General features: G+C 37.0%; 1 protein-coding gene across 1 annotated transcript in view; it reads left to right on the top strand.

The window, feature by feature from the left end:
• The window catches only part of LOC131152194 (splicing factor U2af large subunit A), a 56,442-nt gene that overhangs the window by 5,680 nt on the left and 33,717 nt on the right, over nt 1–17,045 (top strand). Inside the window, exons 3-4 of the mRNA XM_058103916.1 lie at nt 1,603–3,019; nt 3,116–3,253. Of these exons, the coding sequence (XP_057959899.1) occupies nt 1,604–3,019; nt 3,116–3,253 (1,554 nt within the window). The 5' untranslated portion in view covers nt 1,603. The remainder of the gene's footprint in view (nt 1–1,602; nt 3,020–3,115; nt 3,254–17,045) is intronic.

The raw sequence follows: 17,045 nt of genomic DNA, 5'->3' as shown, positions 1-17,045 counted from the left end.
AGAATTGTTTTGCATACTCCCTTATTGTACCAGTATGCTTAAGATCATAGCTTGCACCGAGCAGTCCTTAACATTTTTAGGAAAGAATTGGGCCTTGAACTTTCTCTTCAAGCCTACCCAACTATCAATTGCGCACGATCATTTTGAATATCATTGTACTTGAAACACCACCACAGCTTAGCATCTCCGCTCAAGTACATAGTCACCATGATACTTTCATCTCTTCTAAGTCAATCTTCACTGCATGAAAGTATTGCTCCGTGTCAAATAAGAAATTCTCCAACTCCTTAGCATCACGAGCGGCCCTATATGCTTTGGGTTCTGGCACCCTTGTTCTTTCATATTCTACCATTATAGACTTAGAATTCTTGATAGCATGAACCATCAGGTTCATTTGGGCAGTCAGCTCATCCATGTAGATTTGTTGCACTTCTATCGTAGCACGGAAGTCCTTTCACAATTTCACAATGGATTCCACAATGGAATAGGCAGGATTGCCTTCCTTGCATCAGTTGGCACTATCAAGTCGAAATCAACAGCAAGAGAATAGGACCTGCCCTTGGAATGAACTGATGACTCTAGAAATTGTAATCTCATCCATGTAGATTTGTAGTGCTTCTATCGTAGCATGGAAGTCCTTTGACAATTTCACAATGGATCCAGAATGGAACCTGTTGCTGTTTTTGGGATCCCTTCCATACATCAACATGTTCGGCAAGTTGAACAAGTGGGACTCGTGACACTATGGAAGGAAAGTGAATCCTCTACCCCACACATCAAGATCTCAGGAAAAATTATGAGTAGATGAGAACTAATAGGCCTAATGGAAAGGGAAAATTTTGTGCTCTTTTCATCATCTGGCCTAATACAAACATAAGTACATGACGTCATGGCAGCCTTGCAAATTAAATGTGCCTAGGGATATGAAAATTCTTGATTACAGCTGATTTGACTTATCTAGACTCAAAATACCTTATAAATGAAGTTTGGAACTTGGTAATGAAGTTTGACTTGGAATGACACCCTTTGACTAGATCATAATAATGACACCTAGAGGACAATTATTGATAACTATTATTTCTACTAACAAAGCAAAAGAGTGGGCTGTTTTTAGAAAAAAATATTAACTAATGCTTCACTGCAACAGTGCTGTACCACCCATACTTGAATCTTGGAAATGGATGGCATTGTTAATTTGAAGGCAAGCAGGCAAGTGAAAAGCTTTGTGTATAGTGTTGAAAATTGGTCATTGATTTTCTTTTTTTGAATTTCTAATAAAACAAAATCTTCCTAGTGAACATATGACATTTTTCTATGAATTGTCATACAATGGAAAGCAATTTCAGTTGTTAAAAGTTGTTTTAATTGTCACCTCTGAAAGCGAGGGATAAGTTGAAGGATACTGCTCTGAGCATATACATGCATGATAGTGTAATTACTTATAAATTTTATTCCTTGTTGGAGACTGCATTCTTCATCTTTGACCATTTAAACACTATCAAGATTTTGTGCTTTATGTAATTGTTTGACATGTGCTGTAATTGTGCTTCACTAGAAAGTTCATGACAATATTTGCTAATGTTGTAAATCCATTTTGGGTAGGATGAGCAGCAGATCTAGTCGGCAAAAAGAGAAGCATGGAAACAGAAGTGAGCTGTCCAAGGATAACAGTAAAGAAGGAACTGCTGCTCGAACAAGACCTTTCAGCTTTGACGAGATAATGCTTAGAAGAAAAAACAAGAAATTGTCTGGAGATGTTGAAGAAGCATCAAATATATTGAATAAAGACCATCTTGAGGATGTTTCTAATCATTTCGAATCTGACAGAGGTAGTAGACACATTAAGGATTCTTTTGCTGTTGTCCAAAAGCTTACTTTGGAGGAATCTGTTAGGTTAAGTTCCAGAAAGAAAGAAGAGAAGACTCTTGTGAAAGAAGATAATTTAGCTAAAGGCAATAATAAAGAAAGTCGTCGTTCAGAAAATGCACTGAAGGAAAAACTGAAAGAAGATGTGACCAATAAAGCAAAAGGAAGCAGAATCGAGAAAGGTTTTCATAGCAGGAGAAAAAATGATGAGTGGTCAACTGATGAATCTGAAAGTGAACATGAAAAGAAGCGTTCAAGGGATTCCAAGAGTAAGGACAGATACACAGACAGAAGTAGAGGAAAATCTGAAAGAGAGAGTAAACGAAAACACCGAAATGGAGATAGTGAGAAAGACAGAGATAAGAATTTTGTGAAGAAACATGATCTGGGAAAATTGCACAATCCAGAGTTTTTAGAGAGAAAGGAAAGGAGGGAATCACCACCACCTCGTTATGAAGAATCAAGGACGAAAAGGAGGCGGTCTAGGAGTCGAGAGCATGATAAGAATAGAGGTAGAAGGTCCATTTCACTCTCACCAAGAGCACACAAGCGTGAGTATTATCATGGGCGGGAGCATGGAGATTTGTTTTCACATTCTTTGAAAGGACGGTCAGGAAAACAACATTCTGAAATTGATAGGAGCAAAATATCAAGTAATGGTTTGAATAGCCATTACCGGAGACATAGTGGGTCTGCAAGTGGGCTTGGTGGGTACTCACCAAGGAAGAGAAGAACTGAAGCTGCTGTTAGAACTCCATCCCCAACTAAACGCTCACCAGAGAAGAAATCTGCTGGGTGGGACCTTCCACCTCCAGGAACAAATAGCAATTTCACTGGTGCAGTTATTTCTAATTTGCAGTCATCAAGCCAAACTGATCCATCAACTGTAAATGAGTTGTCCAGTGTTGTCCCTGTTGCTCCAACTACTGCAAAGCCTCTTTTTGGGGTTTCATCCAATGCTTTCTCACTGATGAAGGGTACTTCCATTGACTCAATTCAACTAACACAAGCAACCCGGCCTATGAGGAGGCTGTATATAGAAAATGTACCGGCTTCAGCTTCTGAGAAAGCATTAATGGAATGCCTTAATAATTTTTTGCTGTCCTCGGGCACTAATCATATTTTAGGAACTCAGCCATGTATCAGCTGTATTGTAAGTGCCTGATTAACTTTTTTTGAATACACACAGACCACAGTATTTTTTATTTAATGCATTGAATTGTCATGCTTTACCATTTATTAACTGTAGATACACAAAGAGAAGGGCCATGCTTTTGTGGAATTTCTTACTCCTGAGGATGCTTCGGCGGCCCTTTCTTTTGATGGCAGATCCTTGTTTGGCTCAATTCTCAAAATCAGACGCCCCAAAGACTTCGTAGAAGTAACAGTAAGAATTGTAACCATGTTCCTACGTTCTCATCTGGTTAATGTTTTTTTTTTTTTTAAATTGAATTGTGGTTGCATATGCATACATTTTAATGTTTAAATAATTGTTGATGTACCAATCTGATGCCCCAAAGACTGTTGTTGTTGAAGTAGTAAGGCGAATGACAGCTGTGTTTCTGCTGAACCTGATCCTAGAGTGATTAGGGGTCCTGTCTAGGTGTTATCCAAGGCCAGTACTAAGCCCACTAGGTTGCTGATTATGGGTCCTATCTAGGTGGTATCCAAGGTCAGCAGTAAGCCCACAAGGTTGCTGTTTAGTTCAATATGAAATAGTGTGGGGTTAGGTTGTTTGTATCTGTGAGTCAATAGAGGAAGGTGAACCAAGCCAAAAAGGAGGAGACTGGGATGAAACTACCTAGATGTGTGGCTCTACTTATATTATTTAGAAAATATTGTCAGCTGTTGGAGTAAAAATGTTTTGGGTCTGAAAACTTTAAAAAGCTGGTGAATGGATGCCAAAATTTCTTGTGTGACCTTTATGATCTCCTGGATATGTTGGTTTACTACACGAGAAATTTGTTTGACTGAGCCAATAGGTAGCACTGATCTTTTTTTTTTTTTGCATATTGTTTGTCGGTGGAAGTTTTTTGTTAAATGCTGGATACATCTCATTTGCCTCCTTTTATATACTTTTCTATAGTGATATAGATTTTCTGATGCAAACATAACAGGCAATCCATCTGTACAAAAACAATACATATGGGAATTTCTGCTAGGGTGTGCTAGAATGTTATGTAGAATGCGGAATGTTCTGGTACATGGAATGGGAGTGGGGTCATGGTACAGCACATGCTCTAAAATGTGGAAGGAATGGAGTTAATAATATAATATTATCTGAAAACTAGTGCTGTGAAAAGATTTTTGCATTCTCCTTGTTATTGATTTGGCTCAAGTAAGATGCTTGCATTCTGATTTATTGTCTAAATGTGCTAGGAAAGCATAAAAGGGCATCTATCGCATTTAACAGAACAATTTGTGGTACCTTTTCTGCACGACTACAACATTCAAATTCATGACATGCATTTATAAGTGGATAATATTGCAACGAACCAAGCCTTAAGTCCCACTAGGTGGGGTCAGCTACATGAATCCTTTTCCGCCAATTTATGTGATATAAGTGGATAATATTGATTTAATAAATTATTTAATTTTATAAATGAATATATTTCATGAAATAGTGGAATGAGAAGTCTTATTGAAATAAAATACAACAAACATTTTAAAAAAACATGAGCGATTGGATAGAAATTTTTTTAACTAGATTATTAATATGTTATTTAATATGTTAATTTGAACACTTGCCTGATTAGTTATATGAATTGTATAGTGTATTATTAGTCTTGCTTTTGGTAGATGTAGCTATAATACTACTTTTAATATTGTATTAATGCAATACGTTGTATTTCTCTTAAATTTATAATTTTAGAAGAAACTCTAATTTGGGAATATGTGCTAATTCCTAACAGGGCTCGAAGTAGAGATGGTACAAAACATTGCTTACTTTTGTTTGACAATTTTTTAAACTAAATTTATTCATATTTCTTGTACCATTAATTTTAATTATAAAAATTGGCTACACACACTTGATCACATATGAATTATGTATGTGCCTTTTTTTTTGTGAGTAAGAAGTCACATGAGGCATCCCTTGCATATGTTTTACCTTCTGAAGTCATTTGTACTTTATTTTTCTATGCATATAGATATTCCTTGGGCAATGATGCCATATATGACTCTACTGGACTACCAGGGTTGTGCTTGCTGGCACTTTTATTGCTGCTCCTCCCCCCCCCCCCCCCCCAAAAAAAAAATCTCAGGCTTCATTTGAAATATTAGCAGATACAGTGATGATTGTGATCAGAAGTAACAAGAGTCCAAATTTTTGGTCTGATAAGCAGATTAAGCAAAAAACGTTTTGGTTTAGTTGTCAAGAGCAGTGGATAATAATTATGTGTAATGATGTGTGTTACTGATTGATATGCATGCTCTATGTAATTTGGTAAGGTGATAGGAATAAAATTTATCACTGTAAATTAGATGTATTGATGATCAGCATGATTATTATTATTTTAATGGATAGAAATTAGCATGGTTATGTTATCCCTAAAAGAAATTAGTATTAGGATCTATCAGTCAGAATATAAAGTCTCTGACCATTTATTTTATTTTACAGCACTCTTTGTTATTGAATATAATTGGTAGAAGAAATTACCAATGATAACAGGAAATACACCTTTTTTATGAGGTTTTTGTTACCTAAGTTGTGTAATTTGGCTTGGAAAATTTTATATTCTTAATGATTTCTCCTTTTACTTGCCATGTAGTTGAGTTGCCCTCTGGTTTTTTATAATCAACTTTTACTTGTGTAAAAATGATCCCTGGTGGCCTTCACATTTGCTACTTGAAAATCTTTTTGAGTTACTTTTGCAGGGTGATTTTACATGAGGAATTAAGCCTCGTGGATTTCATTTTCATTGCAGTTGTCATGTCTTATGCCCTCTTAACAACAGGCAGTGATTGAGTGGGTTTGGTTTGGTTTTGGTTTAGTTGGATCTTTTAGTGATTTTCGGCATCATGGATTAAGTTCTCAGCGCATATTATGGCACATGAAAGCACATAAAGACTAAATCTAGAATTCTAAATGTTAATATAGATTTTCTAGAAAATAATTCTAAATATTAGGTAACAACTGAGAAAATATACTTTGTTTGAAAACTAGCTAGATTTGCAGCTTGTAATCTTAATTTTCAAGGTTAATTTAGTGGATTTTCTTTCTTGTGCTACTCTATCCACCCATTAGCTTGTGAATTATTCGGGAAATTTTAGAGATTCCCAGTCTCCCGAGAAACTTAAGTTCAATTGATTCCAATTTTTGTATCATTATCAAAGATTCCTCACTAGTTTCGCTGTATTTCAAGTTGCATCTGGCTCTAGTTCTAATGAGCGGGGTGTTAGTCCTGGCCCGACAATTTTGTCACCATGATGAACATTCATAATTTCCAACTTCAGTGGCTTAATTCTCCACTCAGTGCACAAGGTTCTCACACCATATTGGAGGTGTGGGGAGGGCCTGATGTATGCAGCCTTACATCTACGTTTGGAGAGGCTGTTTTTGTGACTTGGACCTGTGAGCTGTGACCTTCAGGTTTGAGTGTAGCATTCTTACCATTGGGCAGGAGCTTAGTGTATGTTTAAGATTTGTCACTGTCTGTCAATATCTTTGTTGACGATTTCAAAATATCATGTAAAAATTTTGTTGTGAACTTGCGCAAAATATGAAATAGAATTGAATTTGGAACTAAATTTTAATTTCCAATAATCTATCTATTGAAGGCTTACTAAAATGGACGGGGTGGGTAATGTGAGGACAAACTCTTTGATCCAATTGAATTCATATCCACTATTTCCTGGCCTTTATCTGCAATGCTCACAACTTCTAAATTCTAGGGGAAGATCTTGTGATTGTATAAATTCCTTGTGACGGCATCATTGGTTTTCCAGAGTTTCTATAGTTTTGCTTGCACTGTGGGAGAAAATATTGATTGCTCATCAAACTTGACATTAGAGACTGTTGCTTTGGTTTCACTGTCTTTAGTTTGTGCAAGACATGATCTGTTTGCCCCTTATGTGGGATTTTTTCTGATTGTCGTGTTGGAATCTCTTAAATAGGGTGTTTTGGTTCTTTCATAATTCACATTCAGGATGGTGATGAAGCGGATGCTTAAATAAGAAGATTTCAAGGTGTAATGGCAAGTATGATGTGCTTGCAGCTTTCTTTTCTAGAAATGGTTATGGATCATTGATCTGGGCACCTTTTTATTGGGGTAAAGATCTGGGCATCATTGAACAAATATTTCTCGTGACATGATTTAGTGTCTGCTTTGATGTTTGATTTTCAAAATGATAGGAGGAGGTGTTCTGTCAGGATTGATGGTGTCATTTTTAGTGAATTTTTTGCAGTATGCATGTGCTCTGAGCGCTTGGCTTTTGGTTCCAGTTAATACAAAACCTTCTGAATGTCATATGAAGTTAACTATATTCTCATTTCTTCACATGATTACATTTTGTTGCGTTTTATTTTCATTTTGTAGACGTTGTTGGCTGATGTTTATTAATGACATCAGTAGCAGGATCAATGAATTCTGGGACAAACATGTTAGGTCCATGTTTTCATGTCATGTTGATGATCCTGCAGGATCATTGATTCTGAGGACAAACATGTTAGGTCCATGTTTTCATGTCATGTTGACGATCCTTTGCTTTCAAGTATTTAATTAGAAATGAAGATAATAAGCCCTCTCTCTTGTCCTTCTCTTGCTCCCCCTCCCCCCCTTTTTATCTCTCGTGTACTGTCCCATATGGCGAATCTCAGTGGGCAGATGTTGGATGGAACTCTCCAGAAAACAATCCTGATTGAAGTGGGTATTTTGGATCTGAGATCAGGAAGGTGGAGTCAAGGGTTCTGTGCTTTATTTTAGAAGAATCCTAAATGGAATAGGTGGATTAGGTTGAATCACTTTGCTTGTTAGAAGAGGTTTGGGTATATTTGTTATTGGGTCGCTCATAGGTTGATGCGAGATGGTAAGTTCTTGGAATTAGGGTTGAGTTTGAAGGGAAAAGGGTATTCTAACTTTATTCCTAGAAGATTGAAGGGAGATCAATGGAGGACACTCTTGGAGGTTTTACAATCAATTGTTAATTCTAAGAAATTGAGAAGATATGCAACAAAGTGTGCAAGTTCATCAGATCTAAGTAACAACAATTAGGGTTGGAATGGGGCATTGAAGAGGGGGCGTGTGAGAAAAGATGAAAATGAAGGAGGCATTTGGTGCACTTATTGTGGGGTATCGGTGGGGCGTTGGAGTATCAGTCAATCATTTCAAGGGAGTAATGGCGGCTAAGCTTGACTAGTTTGAATGAGGAAGGAGATGGTGTTTGCTGATTTGGGCCTGGGTTGGCTGCTTCTTGGTTGGGTCTGGTGCAAGGTTTTAAATAGTGGTAGCAGGTAGCATAATGTAATGGTAATGGGTGTAGCGGGATGCTAAAGTAGCGGAAGATACATAATGGAAGTAGGTGTAATAGCCATGAATTTTTTGTAACCACACACAACATTATGTATATTGGTAAATTTGCATATTTTAAACTCTTAATTCTTCTTAAAGAGAGTTTTAGTAGATGAACAAATTTTACGTTTGTTTTAAACTGCTATTGACAAAAAAAATTATACTAATCACATGCTTGACAAATTAATTATAAAAAAAAATATTTATACACTCCACTAGTCTATTAGGCACATATGACATACATATAAGACTATAAATTAAACAAATTCTATTATTTTATTTGTTAAGCAATAATTTTAGACTAACAAGTTATACTATTGAGGTGTAACTATAACCTAATCTTACTATAATATATAATCATAAAATTTATCATTAGGTAAATAATTTACTAATAATGTGGACAAGGTGAAAACTAGGAAAGAAAAGGAAGTTAAAGCTAAAGAAAAATCAAATTATTATCAAAATAATGTGCATATCAAATTATTAATTAATGCACTTCTTGTGAATATTAAAAAAAATAAATTTTGTATCATTGTCATCCTCATTATGGTCTCCCCCCTTCCACATAGCTCATCAAGAAAAATTTATGAAAAGGGAAAAAATGAAATGGGAAGAAAAAGTAAATAAAAAAAAAATATATATTTTTGTAATAGTCTTGTCGCGGTAGTAGCCGCTGTTATGTGATGGTATCGGTCCGTAATGGCTGTTACACTTACAACTATGATTTTTTTTCCCCACTGATCTAGCAGGGTGTAATGGTATTGGGGACCCAAAGAACTATTACGTAAGGGCGTTACGTAGCATTTGCGGCTGCTATTTAAAACCATGGCCTAGTGTTATTCATTTGGATTCTCAGTAAACCTTTGAGTTGCATGGGTCTGGACCCAAGAGATGTTAAGGTCAACTAGATCAATTTGGTTCGTCAATGTCAATTTGCCAATTGGCGAGAGTGAATCTTCAGATCTGTTTGCTAATATGGACAAGACCTCAGATTCGTTTGCTAATATAGTCCAGAGTTAATTTCTGTTTGCCAGTACAGACCAGTTTACTGATATGGTCCATCAGCTGTATGTCAGGGTCCAGATCGAACAGCTTAAGAGCAACCATCTATTTTGGTTTGGCGAAGGAAGGTCTACTTGGTGAACAGTTAAGCCAATCTCATGGGTTAGGTGGGCGATAGTTGTGGATCTCCTCTTGTTCAGAATATCCATGGCTTTGAAACCTGGAGCAATTACCAATGTGGCAAAGTCAACGGGTTGGTTTTGGATCAGTGAGTTGAAGAGAGATATATATTTAGAGTGTTTGACTATGGTTATTATCATGAGTAGGAGTCAAACAAATATTAAATAAGAGTGGGAGATGTTTTGATTTAGTTAAAATTTTACTTGAGGGTAAAATAATAGAATTTGATTAGTTCATAAATATATTAAATAAAAGTGAATGTTGATTCTCAAAAAAATTTACTTGAGAGTAAGAGTATGATTCAGATGCAACTCCCCTAAAACCCAACTAAAAGAATTTTAAACCCTTTTCTTTTTCATGCTCGCCTTCCATTTGCTATTTACATGAGTTTTGTCCTTCAAGAGGGAAGAAAGAAGTATGTTGGCCCTCTCATTCTGCACCTCTTCTTTCTGCCATTAAAGAAGATTAGAAGAAAACCAGAGTTAGAGAAGGAAACCTGTCTTGAGAAGAAAACTAAAGTCAACTAGGTGGGTGAGCTTTTGGTTGGAACATTGCCCTCTGTACTCCTCTGGATTTAAAGATCTAATTTTCATTAGTTTCTATATTTTAGTAAGTTTTGTTTGTGTTTTTTATTTACTTTCTCTTCTTTTTTTAGTTATTAGAGTAAGCCCATGCATTAAAAATGACTTTTCTTATTAAACATCATGAAGTTCAAATTGCTTTTGTTTTTCATTGATTCGTTCCCTTAAAATCATAAAGTCCAATTTTTCATTAAGTTTTTCTTGTTTCCTCTCCTTATTTTATTTTAAAGAAAGCGTACACATGATTTTTTTATTGTTAAACATGTACACTTACACCATAAGCATGAATTTCAATTTAAAAATTTTTTTTGTGTCCTTATCTTACTTTTTAGTGTATTTTGAACTCTTAGACTTGTTGCTTTAGTTTTGAGTCACCTAACAAGTGTTATAGTTTCATAGAAACTAGCTTAACTTGATACTTGATAGAGGTGGAATGGTTAGATCATGGTATATCTTGCTTATATGGCAACTTTTATTTTTATATCAATATAGGTATAATGGTATTGGTAGGATTTAGACCTACAAAACTTACTACAAAGGCATTAGGAATTGATTTTTCAAATTTTGCACCAAATCTTACGATTCGATTTGATTCGATTCTCGATCTCAATTCATGAAATTGGGGTTTCAATTTGCAATTTGAATCTCGATTTGGAAACTATGGTGTATATAAATGCATACTGTTTGTTTGATAAATGAAAACAGAAGGCTGCAGTTGTATTGGTAAATATTTTCCATGTTGTGCATGCAATTTGGAGTTTTATTCTTGGCAGGAACAGAATTATAAATTTTTTGGTTAAAGGCTGGGTCAAGCCAGTTGGTTCACTGGGTCTGGCTAGGTCACCCATGTTTGGCTGGTTTGACCTCTGTTCATAATCAAGCATCACCTGGACTGGTAAAATGGTGTGTTTTGGTTTGCTGATAAAATGGCTTGTTCCCTCCTGCCAGTTGGTCTGGTTCAGGTTTTAGAAGTATGAGAATACCTGCTTGCGAGTTATCCCACATTTGAATGGAATGAAAGGGAGGAGTGGTGAATATGCATGGGAGGGCCCAAAGACCAAATGCAAGTGTCTTAACGTGCTAATATTTGGAAAGCCAAGCATGTGAATTAGGCCAATGACGATCATCTAGCCTGGTTAAATGTATTCGGATAAGGTAGAGATGTGGGAGCTGAGATTTGTTCGAAAGGCAGATGGAATGCAATTTGAGGCACATATGACATGATGGTAAGGCCCACTTGAGCAATTGTTGGAGAATTGGACTTGCTCCCAAGGGGGATATGATTTTTGCTCAATGGGGAGTGCTATAAACTCTCAAGTGAAGGAATACTGCTGTGAATATTTCACTTGTCAGTTTTCTCACATCGGAAAGGATGAAAAAGAAGAGTCACTAATATACATGGATGTCTCCTTTTGGCCAAGTTGATAGCCTGTTCTTGTATATAATGTACATACTAGATACACTTCTGTCATAACACCTGGTAAAGTCAAAAGGAGCAAGTAGTAGAGTCTCTACGTTAGAGCCAATGAGTTGTGTTGGTGCATTGTTGTAACAAGCTGAAATGTGATCTGTGCGCTGATGACATTGTCAATTCAAGCAAATGAACCATCCCAATAGCCTAAGGCATAAGCAACCTGAAAATGATTATGGTTAGAAAGCCTTGTAAAGGTTGAAAGCCATTGATAACCAATGAGAAATCTACTTCTTAATTGTTCTTGGAAGCTGAGGGGCATTCTATGGATGATCATGGTTTTAATATGCGGTTGTAGGTAGTGTCATGTAGCAGTTGCGGGTTTTATGAGAAGCAAGAGAAATAGATGATCTTTAATAGGAACAATGGTTTTTACATTAATGTATTTTGACTAATTTTTTTCATCCTAAGAATGCCCTTTTATAGGAACAGTGTTTTTATATATTAATTTAGTGTGCTGTCGGCAAAAAAATAAAAAATAAAAAATAAAAAATAATGTTTGAATGACTATAAAACTGTTGAAATACAATTAAAAAATTGAAAGTAATCCTTGGGTGGTTCGAGTTGGAGTGGCCGCTGTCCTATCTAGGGGTTCCTTTGCGGGGTAATCCTAGGTTAGTTAGATTTTGAGACCCTGTAGTTTAGAGGGTGGCCAAGCGTCTAGATGGGTGGAAGGGAGTTCTTTTTTTCCTTGGGAGGCAGGATTTCTCTAATCTAGCCTTGTCTTTCTAGTATCCCGTTGTATTTTCTTTCTATTTTTAAAATTCCAGTGGGTGTTGCTAGTAAGGTCGAGAGAATTATGAGATCTTTTCTTTGATCAGTGGTAGGGGGTTCTACGGACCATTTGGTGAGTTGGGAGGTAGTTTGTAGGTCTAAACAGGAGGGTGGTTTGGGTCTTGGAAATTTGGTGTCTAAAAACACGGTTCTCTTGACCAAATGGCTTTGGTGGTTCTCTTTAGAGGATTCTTCTCTGTGGCGTAAAGTTATTAAAAGCAAGTTTGGACTTCATGGGAATGGGTGTGAAATCAATTTGGGTTCTAGATGTTATTCGGAAAGTTCGTGGAAAGCTATATTTTAGATTTTCCCCTCTCTTTATTCCCCATGCTAAATTTGTGTCGGGTAAAGGGTGCAATATTTGTTTTTGGAAAGACGTTTGGTTGGGGAATAACCTCTTTTGCGCAGGACAAAATGATCCCATTTCCTCTTTCCTTGTTGATCTGGATGGTCCTTCTTGGAATTTTCATTTTAGGAGATCCTTGAATGATAAGGAAACAAATGAATTATCTTCATTGTTGGTCCTGTTGAATAATTGTCGGGTATCCTTGGAAGCTGACAGCCTATCTTGGCTGTTGGATCCTCGGCAGTCTATTCTTGCAAATCCTTTTTGTGAATTCTTGGTTAGTTCATACTTTTCCTTCCCACTCTACAAAACTATTTGGAAGGATCGTATTTCGTTTTAACTGCTCAGATTCTGCTCCACTTCTTTTTTGCATTGTAATTTTGCATAGAATGTTTGGAACAAGTTATTCAGTTGTTTTGGAGAAAGTTGGGTTTGTCCAGGTGGCAGATCCAGAAATTTTCGTCAATGGAGGCAAAAAAATATATTGATAAAAAATAGATATATTTTTCTTATTTTCTTAGACGAGTAATTAAAAAACACATATATGCACATTTAACGCTAGTAATTTTTATTTCAAATAACATCATTTTATTAAAAAAATCTTAATTTTTTATATTTATTATCTTTGAAAATGAAGATAAAGAGTATTTTTAGTGGATCTATTTTCTCAATTTATCCAAAACATCTCTTTATTTTCAAAATTTTAGTGGAGGCATTGCCCCCACTCACATATATGTAGGCCCGCCACTGCGTCCGGGGACAGTTGAGGAGTTTTTGGCAATATCTTTTGTTGGGTTTGGTAGTAAGAAGGAAAAATGCTATAGATAGTGCTTTACTTGCAGTATTTTGGGGTTTGTGGAAGGAGTGAAACTTGCATATATTTTCAAGGAAGAAATTAGCATTTTTGTTGGTGTGGGAGAAGATTCATTTTTTGGCTTCTCTGTGGTGCGTGGGTAATGGTAATTTTGAGGGGATATGCTTCTCAAATATTCAATTGGATTGGTATTATTTGTTGACTTCTTAGGCTGTGCTGATTTCCTTGGGCTGTTTTTCACAAATTTGGTTTTCTTATTTTGTTTTCCTTGAGGTTTCCTAGACTTTGTTAGGGATATGTCTTGTCTCCTAATTGTACATTCTTATTCTATCTAATGAATTTCTTTGGCTATCCAAAAAAATAAAATAAAAAATTGAGTCTATGTATGGCATACAGCGTATTCCCATTCTTTATTACTCATGAAAATCCACTTCCTGTGAAAATCCAAGTGATGAAAAGGGTTCAAATATTCCTCCTTGCCTATATCTTGGATCATATCCATAGGTTGATATAGGGGTTTCTGTGCATAATGACTAGGTCAATTGGGATAAGGATACATAGACATGGATTATAATAGTTATGGGTGATGGATAATGTCCACCATTGCTGGATCCATAATGGTTTTAAATAGCGGTAGCAGAAAGCGGGAGTTGCGGTTGTTACATAACGGGAAGTTTTCTCAAGCACAAACAATCTTATATATGTTAATTAGTTTGCATGTTTTAAGCTTTAAACCCTTCTTAAAAGGAATTTTAGTGCATTTTGGATCCTTTAGTTCAACTTACAAGATTGTTTAGTAAAGGCAATAGATTTTACATTTTTTTTAGCCCGCCTTTGATGGAAAAAAAATGTATTTTTTTTGACTTCTTCATAAATCATGTGTGATAAATTAATTTGTTTTTGGTAAATGAAGGGGATTTATTGAGTAGGCATCAAGGGGATGCCAACTTGAATTACCACAAATCAACCACCTTGAAGGGTGCCGCAAAGATCAAAGATTACATTAAAGTCATAAACAACATTTCCATTGTGTCAGCTAATAACTGCCTTTAAGCATTGCTCTTTGCTGGTTTGAAGCGTTGAGGTTGAGTTACTAAATACTCTCTTTCCAAAAACACCAGAAAATTGTGAAGGGAATGAGAGACAAAGCCTTTTTCTTATCGTTTGTTGCCTGAGTCCCTTTCCAAGCCCAAAGCTTCCCCCCAATGGAATTGGTGGTGGCCCACCGTTGTCCAATCAAGTTCGGAGCCAAATTCCACTAGTTCCTTGACCAAGGGCAATGAAGGAGAATATGCTTAACTGATTCAGCATCACCCACACAAAGGGGGCATCTATTGGTGACAGAAAGCACCCTTCTCTGCAAGTTATCCAAAGTCAGGATCTTACCATGAGTTGCCTCCCAAGCAAGGAAGGCAGCTTTTGTGGGGGCAGCTGTCTTCCAATTTTGACTCCAAGGAAAAATTTTATTGTTGGACTCTGAAGGACAGAGTTTTCAGTAAAAGGATCTAACGGTGAAGACCCTATCTAAGGTTCAAGCTGGCTGATTTGTGCTGTTTTGATGCTGTAAGTTGCAAAGATGGTTGTGAAGTCTGTGATCTAGTGTAATTCCCAATCTTCCACATTTCTAAGGAAGGGGGTGTTCCAAAAGAGCCCCTGATGTGAGGTTTGAGGTGCTGGTTGATATATGCATCTTTGTTGCAAGCCAAGTTATAAACGGCCAGAAACAACATGCCAAGAGCCTCTTGATCATGCCAAAAGTAAATATTGTCCCTGTTCTCCATAGGGAAATACGAGAAAAGAAATCACCCCAACCTATCTTGATGAAGCTCCATACACCTACACCATGCGGTCGTTTGCCAGCCTGGGAAGTCCAGTCATTATGATCTAGCTTGTATTTCGTGATGATGATTCCTCGCCAAAGGTGTTCCTTCACAATCTTGCATCTCCATAACCCATTTCCCAAGTAGGGCTTTGTTGAAAAAGTTGAGGACTTCAAACCCAAGCCACCTGGACGAATGGGTTGTTTCACCATTCCTTATTTGACTAGGCGGAACTTGAATTCCGTGCCCAAGCTCCCCCAAAGGAACCTTCTTTGAGTTCCCTCAAGTCTCTTGACAACAGAAGCCGGAAGGGGTATGAGGGACATGAAGTAAACGGGATGATTTGTCAAGTTTCTTTTAATGAGGGTGAGTGTGTCACTTTTTGACAAAAAAAATTCTTTTTCCATCTTGCTAGCCTTTTTTTAAAATTGTCAATGATGGGATCCCACACTGTTTTGTCTATGAATTTGACGACGAAAGGTAGCTCAATGTAATTGATAGGAAAGGTTCCCATCTTGCATCCCAAAAGTCCTATGAGAAGAGGCCCGTTTGCAGTTTCGCCAATCGAAATGATCTTACTTTTACCAAGGTTAACTTTCAAACCCAATGATGTCTTGAACCTTGCTAGATATATTTCAGATTTAGGATGTGGAGAGGATTATCCTCTCAAAGATGATTGTGTCATCTAGGAACAGGAGATGTGAGATCTCTAGGGACCTCCCCCTTTTGCCAAATATTAGGCCTTTGTTGAGCCCTTGTCTTGTAGCTTTTACCAATATAAGGCTCAAAACCTCCATAACCACAATGAACCAAAATGAGGGCGATAAAGGGTCCCGTTGTCTTAGTTCTCTAGAAGAATGAAAGAAGTCAATAGGGTACCCATTGGTAAGCAATAAGAAACTTGGAGTGTTGATATCTACACCGGTGCTCCCCGAAGCTCAATTTCCTTCAAAGGTAAAGGAGAAAGTTCCAGTTGAAGTGATCAAAGTTTTTTCCCATATTGAGTTTGCACAGCCCCATTTTTATTTTCCCTTCAGTAAGAATCCAACACTTCGTTAGCAATGAGGGCTGCATCCATGATCTATCTACCAGCTAGAAAGGGTTGTTGATGTTGCCTAATAACTTGCGGTATGGCTCTTTTGATCCTTGTGGCAAGGAATTTTGCAAGAATCTTGTGAATGCTTCCCACCAAACTAATTGGGCAAAAGTCCTTTATATTGGCTGCCCCAGACTTCTTTGAAATAAGAGTAAGGAAAGTGGCATCGATGCTGCTCACAAATCCACCTAATCTAAATAATTCCTTGAAGGTGTTAAGGAAGTCTTGCTTGAGCACGCCCTAGGTCGTCTGAAAGAACGACAAGGTGAACCACATGGCTTTGGCGCTTCATCTCTGTTGCACTCTCTGATGGCGGAAGACTTTTCACTTCCTCAAAAGGTCTCCCTAGCCATTCTGCAGTGGAGGATTTAGAGATTTAAAGCTGATGCCATTCACTATAGGCTTCTAGCTTTCGGATTTAGAGTAAAGGGTTTTATAGAAGTTGTAGATGCCCCTTTTAATTTCATCTTCCCCTGTTAAGGTGTACCCCCGATTTCGATGCTGGAAATGGTGTTCAATCTGCAGTGGGCATTCATAGTTCGGTGGATAAATCTGGTGTTCCGATCTCCCTCCTGTGGCCATAAGG

Source organism: Malania oleifera, chromosome 3 (assembly GCF_029873635.1).
Source record: "Malania oleifera isolate guangnan ecotype guangnan chromosome 3, ASM2987363v1, whole genome shotgun sequence".
Taxonomy (NCBI): domain Eukaryota; kingdom Viridiplantae; phylum Streptophyta; class Magnoliopsida; order Santalales; family Ximeniaceae; genus Malania; species Malania oleifera.
This window is presented reverse-complemented; position numbering and strand designations above follow the sequence as displayed.